The following is an 8,998-nucleotide window of genomic DNA, read 5'->3' as shown; positions in this document are numbered from 1 at the left end:
TGTTCAGCTACATGTTAGTTCACGGCTCCCATCAGGCTGCTTTGATTTCTGTTGAAGCACAATTCAAAGCAACGTCATGATGTTCATTAGATGTTTATTTATTATGACTTTGGCCAGTTTCAGCTGATTCCAGTGACTGAAGCTGCTGGTTTCCTTCTCTAATGGGAGGCTGTGAACACATCTGAGGACGGCTGTAACTGTGCATGTTGATGCCAAACATACCTGTTAGCTTCTCAACACCTTTGTGCCGTTCACTGTTTCACCTCCTCATCAGGATAACAGCTAATTCAACATCAGTTTTCACGCTTGTGTTCTTTTCCTGTAACGCTGCAGAACACCTCCTCTCTGTGGCCTCACTTTTTCATCTGTCTGTTTGCAAACAGGTGAATAAACAGCCAACATGCTCATTCCTCCCCTTTCCTACCTCGGGTTCACCGAGAGCCCAGCCTGCCTTTAGCCCTGAACAGAGATGCTAGCAGGCTGGGAAAATAGACAAGTCTCACCAGACCAATTATAGACTTAAAAAGGCCTGGCTGGCTATCAGACAGAGAAGAAGGTGCTGTGTTGTGTATATATACAGGAATAACAAGACAGACAGTTCACTAGTTTGGAGTCCCGCCGCTGCCTGAGGGCTGCAGACCAGCAGATGCAGTGAATCTATATTGCAAAATAATTATTGTGCCTGCAAATGATGTTCCCATAATAATGTGCCATTTGCTGCTTTCATGTGGCTGTCCCGCTGACAAAATAAGCCTGATCTCCCCTCCTCACCCCCCACCTCCCTCCACTGTCTCTTTCTATGTGCGGTCGACCCGCCTGGCTTTAGCTCCATACTCCCACACAGCGTGCAGATTCCAGCAGGACTCGTCCTCCACAGTTTGAACACGGTAAACAATTATCTGTGTAGCCCAAAGCTAGCAGCAGCACTGCCCCCCGCCTCCTCTCCCTCGTCCCCCTCTCTGCCTCTCCTACTCCCTCTCATCTTTCCTCAGCCTTTCTCTGACAGTGGCTTAAATAGAATGTTAATTTTGACTGGAGGTTTTCAAAGCCGAGGCACTTCCTTTTCATCTTGGTGTGCACCGCAAGTTCACCAACACAAAGTCACTCTGCTCTTCAAAGAGGAAGTTGTTTTTTCCTTCCTGTCTGTTTTTTTTAACTCCCTCTTCCCTTTCTCTCCCTCTCTCTTCACCGTGTCTTCTGTCTCGTCTCAAAAAAGACATGAGACATGAGACTCTGGGAAAAAAGCACCGTTTCAAGGTGATTGTTGCTGCCATCCGACTCCATGACAAATGTGAAATGCCTTTTCCATCTGATACGAGTCTTTTTTGTGAGACCAGCGGAATGAAACAAATCACAACAGCATTTTGTTTAGTGAACACATTTTGCATTTTGCTTCCGGCAACAGGTTTTCTCTCTTTGATCGCTTTACTGTGTCACTGGTTTCAAACACGAGCATAGAAAGTAGCGTGCAAGTTAACGAAAAGAGGTTTCTAGAAGAGGCATTTGTTAGCAGTGAGTTGTTCTCTGCTTTACTCACTGACCAGTTCGGCCCACTGGTCTGCACCCATGTCACCAATTTCTTTCCTCATCAGCTGATCGCGGAGCTGCAGACGTCTGCATGTGACTCGAAGGAGGAGGCTGTTGGTCTGCAGCAGGCGATGGAGAAGCAGCTGAAGGAGGCCAACGCTCGGTGGGACCAGGAGAGGAGAACCATCACCCAGCATGCAGACCAGGCCAGCAAGGTCAGCGACGGGACTCTCCAAACCACACCTCCAATCTGACAATATAAGAAACTACATTTGAAGAGTTCATCTGTAAACACAGATAACTCCATCTTTGTAGATTTTCAGGAAACTTGTGTTTTTTGTGGTTTGCTTGAGATGCTATCAGTCAGACTGAAGCTGAGAGGATGTGACTCAGTAGAAACGATGAAAACAGAGATAACTGAAGTTTGGTTGGTGTCGCAGGTAGACGATGGAAAAGTGGGTTTGTGAAGACGGAGTTCTCTGTTTCTGCAAGTTAACTCTTCATTTCTATCCCACTTTTTATATGAACGCAGATTATCAGGTGGTACAAACGTCTCCACACATCACCTCCGAGGGTGTGTCCTCAAATTACATCGTTTTAATTCAATAGAAATGCCACAACACACCGTCAGTAATCGTACAGCAACACTCTTATCCAGCAGTGACTCTGTAATAAAGACCACCCTCACCATGATCATAATTACACTTTAGAGGTTCTGTAGCCTCACACAAAGCCCAGGATCAGGTTTACTCATCACCAGAGCTGCAGGTGACAATAACTGAACAAATAGTCATGTGTCACCGTTCTGTGAAAGAAGAACTTATAACGGACTTTCCCGACTGTTTAAAGCTGGAAAAACACTAAAGCCTGCTTAGTTTGGTCCACGTGGCGTTGATCGGGTTCTCTTCAAAGCATTTTGTCCGTTTCTTATCATTGAACTATCCAACACACCAGAAACACACACATGTTGTAAACAGATGCTCTAACACCATATGCAGCCTGACTAAGTTGCATTATTCTCAGTAACTCCCACAAATATCCAGCTGAACACAAACCGACTGCGTTTTAGTCAGTAAATGTGAACACATCATCAGCTGTACTGGAGGATATTTAAACTGGTCCGACTGGAAGCAGATCCACCAGTGTTCAGGGTTCATCTGTCGCTCCTTCTTGCTGCTTCTTGCTCCCCGATACGCTTCCTGTCCTGTAGCAGGGCTCTCTGTAGTCCTGCAGACTGACAGAATGGGGGGCACGTCAGTAAACTCCATCCTCTAAAAAAGCCTTGTCTGGGTCTGACTTTTATAGAGTCGACACGGGTCGCTTTTCTTTTGTTAGAGCGCACTCACAGTTTGTATGCATGTGCTCTGTCATTTTTATGGCTAGTTGCAAACTCCATCGTGTCTTTAAGTGGCTTGTGTGCTCTGCGTCTGGCTGAAGCTTATAAATCTGTCTGCTCCTCCAGCCAGAGCCTCTCTTTATCACCACTGTCACTCTCTTTTATAGTTCAACTTTACACTCAGGCTCCATTTTTCAGCATTTAGCCTCTTTTTATTTGTCCTTCCTCATGTTTGTTTCTCTGGACTCGGTCTAAATGCTCATCACACGCTGAGCAGCAGTCGATAAGAAGTTGTTCATGGTTTCACTCCGATGGCGTTTCACACCGTGCAGCTCCCTATTTAGTGAATTTGATGATTTTTTTTCCTGATCCTCGTCCTCCTCTCTGCAGATTTGTCTCTGTCCCTATCACAGGATCTTTTATCCTGGTCTTCCCTAGCAACCGGGCCGGAGCACAGCGGCGGCAGCAGTTGATTGGGTGTGGCTCCCTAAATAAAGCCTTGTTGTGTCTGGATCAGGACATGTTTCCAAACACAACCTTGTCTGTTTGTGGCTGCAGCTGCCTCTTGCAGTGAGGAGGCAGGTCTGTTCTCCTCCCGGGCCCTGGCAGCCGGGCCCCCCTCGCCCAGACCTGAAGCAGCTCGTCCCGTTTCTGTGGCTCTCCAGACGTGACTGACATTGATGGCTGGTGCTGTTCCATTCGGGCCAGGTCCACCCGTACAGCGCCGCTCCGCTGCAGCCCGGCCCAGGCAGCTTTATCTTGAGAAGTACAGACCTCCTCAGAAATTCATTCTTAAAATGACACGTTTCCCTCAACAGCGTGTTCACATGATGACGAATGAAGCTGGAGGAAGTCATTTTTGCTGCCACTTTGTGACACAAAGACACGCAGATGAAGGAAGAAAATGAGCTGCTGACTTTTATTTTTTAATGAAGCGTCACTCGATATTCAGTCAGGAGCAATTTATTTAATGCAATTTTTATTCCTGTCTTCCTGAAAGCTCTGTACAACACCGGAGACACTGGTTACCTTCTCACAGTGATGTCTAAATGGAAGATAAAACTGCAGAGATTCTTCTGTGACTCCGTTACAGAACACATTACTGCTTTTTTCTCACTAGAATTTCCATCAAATCTTTGTCGGGACTTGAATGTCACTTGGCAGACTTCAGCCGGCTGCACTTGTAGCTCGTATTGCGGCTTCATTGCTTGTAATGTAAGTGTACCGTGACACAACACACACACACACACACACACACACACACACACAGTGTTCCCTGTTGTAGGCGGTATTACAAGACACAGGCCTTGGCATCTGTGTTGGGAGCAGACAACAGCTTTCTCTTTCCATTATCTGTGTCCTCATTATTATGATCCCCCCTGTATTAACCACCCGCTAATGAGACTCCAATTAATTGTTGAATTGCTTATTAAAGGCCAGACATGAGGGGGAGAGGAGAACCAGCGGGGGAGAGGAAGGTTAGCCTGGTCAAACAGCAAATAAAGAGCCAAAATAAAGCATTCAGACGAAGATCTGGTGAGAAGTTGAAAGGAGAAGCAGAGGAAAAGGGTGAGATGGGAAACAGTGAAGGGAAGAAAAGGGAGACGGATGGAGGAAGTGTGAGGATTGAGACGAAAGAGGGAAAGAGGAAGAAATGGCGGCGAGCTGTCAGCGGGCCATGGGAGAGCGAGTGTCGCCTGCTGACATTGTTTCCATGCTGCTCACTTCAAAGGGCTGGATTATGAAGCGAGCGAGGGGCTTCAGACAATGGGAGGGAAGAAAATAACATCAAAGTTAGCCGCGCATTTGAATTGGGATAATCCCAAAACAGTTGTTCTGAATGCATGCTGCACCGGATCAGATGTCCCGTCTTTTCTCTTTTTTTCCCTCGCCAGCCCCATTCTGCCATTTCTAGCCTGAGTTTAGCTCCTCTGTGGCTCTACTGTACTTGGACTTCTTAAATGTGGGTGTTAACTGGAGAGACCTTTGTATCTCGTAAAGCCCTTTTTAGAACAACGCTAGGACAGTTAAGTATGCTCATTATCTGGCTTTTTTTGGACATGTGACGTTTAGGTGGAGGAGTATATTTGTGTGGTCTGCGTGGGAGCGTGTTATGTGTGCAAACGCACATACAACAGGCGTGAGTGTGTGTCTGCTCGGCGTGTCGTCTCACACTCTCAGCCCACTTTGTTTGAATAGCAAATGGGCTAAATATCAAAGTGTGCGTTGCAAACATTTGCAGGCCCGGTCCAGATTAACGAGCAGACTCACAAATAGCTGCTTTTTTAATAACAGCGCTGAGAGAAAACCCTCTTTTAAACTGTGAATGTGGATTGTGACGCTGCTGGACTGGATCGTCTGAGCTTCCTGGTTCATACTCTTCTCCTTCACCTGGCTCCCTACCTTTGTTTCCCGTGAATAATCTCCAGCGTGGAGTGTAGTCAGAGTAGCTAGTGACCCACTATTCCTGATCCAGTTAAATTTAGGTTACCAATTAGCTCGTAGCAGTAGGCGAGGCAGGAGGGGGCAGTTGTAATGCACTGGAAGCGAGCCCATGTCAAAGGACTGTGGAAGGTGAAAGCAAGATGAAAGCTTTGTATTTGCTTTCATCTGTCCAGCCTATTCAGATCAGGTAAGGGAACAGTAAGGGCCACTGTAACTCGTTGGGACGTCGCCAGCGTTTGGGTCAGAGGATTATTCACTTCCTGATGTCGTCTGTTTCCCGCTAAAGCCTCTCCATGTGTGTTAAGAGTTGTCCTTTGAGGATACTCCGGCATTAGAGGCAAGTTTGATGGCGAGGTTATTAGGATGGCTCGAGTGCGTGATGTGTGTTTGTGTGGCCATATTCACCGGCTGTGTGTGTGTGTGTGTGTGTGTGTGTGTGTGTGTGTGTGTGTGTGTGTGTGTGTATGATCGTATGTATGAGTGTGAATGTGCAGCTGCCAAATCTGACAGAACTGAAGCCCACATTAGCCTGCCAAGAGAAAGGTACAAAGACACACACACACACACACACACACACACCATATCTCTCCAACTCTGTGTCTTCGAACTCTTTCTGTCTCAAACTCTGTGCACACATCCAGCAGCACACATGCTCACCTCGCCCTGCCAAAGGAGAGGTGGCTGGTGAATAAACAATGGCACTCCGCCCATAGTGTCACCCGCCTGGGCTTTGATCAGCACCGCTGTTCCTGCTCCCACAGCAGTGCTTCCTGTCTTTCTGCCTGCCGAACGCTGCCATGCGCGCTCACACACACACACACACACACACACACACACACACACACACGCCCATTACTTAGTGTTCATACGCTCGCTCTCTCTCTCCCGTTTTCTCCTCAGTAAGTCTTTATCTGTATCTTCTGTCCCTCAAACTCTCACACAAACATGGCTTTGAGTTAGTGCCCTTGTCTGTACTGTACATCTTTCAGTGCTGTAGCATTGTCCAACACACACACACACACACACACACACACAGACAGGGATGCACACCTTTGATCCCGGCTCAACCAGGAGTAGTTTCTAGTCCAAGTCAAAGAGCAGGTCCTGTTGTAGCGTCCTGTGGGTGAAGTGACAGCAGACACATTACATAATGCATCAGTGACCGTTGTCTGGCTGTGTTTGAGGATGACAGTGAATCTGTGAGGCGCTCGGCTCTTTGTGCACCGCGCTCTGGATTTCTTGGTCAAATTTACAGTCGGGGTGGTTCATGTGATCAAGGTGCGGGCTTTTGTGCATGCATAATAATAACCAGGGACCCTGCACACACACACACACACACACACACACACACACATGCACACGGTGAAGGGGGCTAGTTGTAGCAGCTGCAGTTTGTCTGTAGTTCTGTACTTATATATGCATTAGTTTCTGAGGGGGTTGAAAGGATGACTTTGCCTGTGGGAAGGAATGGCAGCAGTGGATCAAGAACAGGTGTGCTGGATGCTCTCTGTTGCAGAGGCAAAGAGCTGCTTCAATCGCTGTGTGCATGCAAGTGTGCGTTTGTCTTGTGTGCTGGCGTGTCTGTCGGCGTCCTTCAGCGCGTCCACGCTCTTCGTGTCAACCTTGAACCGCACGTTTGTTTACTGAAGTTTGTTAACCATCTGTGTTCCTGCTGCTTTCTTCTTTTTCTGCGTGTGGGCATAAGTAATGGTGTTTATTAAAAGTAGAATAAGATTGTTTGACAGTGTGAAAGTGTGAGTATTACTGCAGAAGCCACCAGCCCAGCCTGCAGCCTTTAAAACTGTCTAATGAGCCCAAACTGAGCTGCTCCAGCATCACTCCAACTTTGTAATATGAAACTGAAAATCCTGACGTGAGTGACGGTGGGAATGTCAAGGAGTTTCCTGACTTAACTATGTTTACAAGGTGGCTGGATGCTTTCAAGGCTGCTGGATTCTCACGAGATCATGAAGGAATCCATCCAGCAGCCCTGAAGCCATGAGCATCTGATTGAGCCGCAGTTTGTTGGACCGATCACGGTTCTGTGAGGAACGACTGTCAGCTGTGTTTGTGTTTCGATGACAGTCGACGGAGAGTCTGTGGTTTGTTTGATCTGATTGGTAGAAGTTAGACATGGTTCGACCAATCGCCTGCCAAGTACTTTTTGAAGATTCCAGCCTTTTTCTCGTCTCCAGGGATGACCTCTGGCACGTCAGGTTAGCGGGATACTGGACTCAGAATCAAACTGTGCTTTCAGACTCCTTTGTGGAGTCTTGTCAGGCCACCGTTCTTCAGAACCCTCCTCTGAACCAGGACTGGATTCAGGTGGGACGCTGCCCGGCGTTATCAGGAATGGTAACGAATTCAATGATATGAACATTTAAATATATTTGAACCAATAACAGAAAAAAATGAAGTAGAGAGAAATGGTGCACAGATCAAGAAAGAAGGAAACGTCTAAAGTGTTCTGACATGGATTGAACAGGTGAAGAGGTTCCTCTGTTTCTGCTGGACGTGTTCTTTACTCACACACTCCTTTACTTTCTACTTTGGAAGGGTTAGTTGTTGTTTTTCCACATGACCGCTCCTCCACCCAGATAAAGTGTGAAGACTTGAGCTGATTGAACAACCAACCGGTCACGGTGCCGTGCCGTGTGCTCCAGTCTTTGCTGTTTCATAGCATCACAACTATTCTGCCTCAAGTCATCGACCGCCACTCATCAGTTTGTCTCTCTTCTCTATTTTCTTCATCTTTGACTGTTGTAACACTTCCATTGTCCACACAAGTCCACATCTTAAAGCGTTGTTAGTTATTGTTTCCAGACTCTGTTTTGGGGTCATTTGTAGCTACCTGCTAGCTTAGCCGTTAGCGTAGCCTTAGCCACTGTGAGGGTAGCTAACTTCCTGGTTTGTGGCAACGGCTTGCGTTCAGTTTTTGAGATATATTTCTGAGACAGGAGCTGCATCAGACCTGAAGTAGTGCATTTCATTTAGCAATAACCAGTCAATTAAAAAATACTAAAAATCAGAAGTAATGCTGATAATCGTCCCGTCATGTCCCTGCTAGCTATCTGCGGGATCGCCCTCCCTCTTCCTCTTTGGCTGTCTTTGTGTATCCGTGCATGCTCCCGCCAGCCTTCATGTCCCTCCATGTGTGTGTGTGTGTGTGTGTGCAGCCCTACGCGTGTGCATTGTGTCGGCTGATTGATGACTTTTCCGGCTGTGGGCCGATTCCCGGCAACGTTTGATCCGCATATCAGAGGAGGTGGAAGTAGGAGAAAGATAACATTCCAGGATGCTACGAGGGAACGTGGGAAGTAGAACAGCTCATAGAGACCGTACAACAATTACTCACCAAACCACAGGCCTAATGCTGAGCACAAAGAAACCATGACGGCCTCATGTCCTTGGCTGGAGCTCCACTTTCTGAAGGAGCTCATGTATAGTTAAAGCTGTGTGATCACTAGGGGGCAGAAATACTGAAATCACAGCCCTGGAATGCTGTTGTGTTGTTCCGGCTTGTCATGTTTCTATAGTGGGACTCAATAGGAGCAGTGAGAGTGGAGCACATCGAGGAATGAGCATCAACCGCTAAGATTAAAACGGATTCATTCACACAGTGATTAATCATTAAGGGAATGCCCTTAATAGCAATAACCACAGCAGATAACAATACAACATCAGTGTTCA

The 8,998-nt window shown here is 47.1% G+C and overlaps 1 protein-coding gene across 1 annotated transcript in view; it reads left to right on the top strand.

Moving 5' to 3' along the window:
- Positions 1–8,998, top strand: part of cep112 (centrosomal protein 112) — a 107,022-nt gene that overhangs the window by 80,912 nt on the left and 17,112 nt on the right. Inside the window, exon 23 of the mRNA XM_008287544.1 lies at positions 1,593–1,742. Coding sequence (XP_008285766.1) covers positions 1,593–1,742 — 150 coding nt within the window. The remainder of the gene's footprint in view (positions 1–1,592; positions 1,743–8,998) is intronic.

This window comes from Stegastes partitus, unplaced genomic scaffold (assembly GCF_000690725.1).
Source record: "Stegastes partitus isolate 25-593 unplaced genomic scaffold, Stegastes_partitus-1.0.2 Scaffold506, whole genome shotgun sequence".
Classification (NCBI taxonomy): Eukaryota; Metazoa; Chordata; class Actinopteri; family Pomacentridae; genus Stegastes; species Stegastes partitus.
This window is presented reverse-complemented; position numbering and strand designations above follow the sequence as displayed.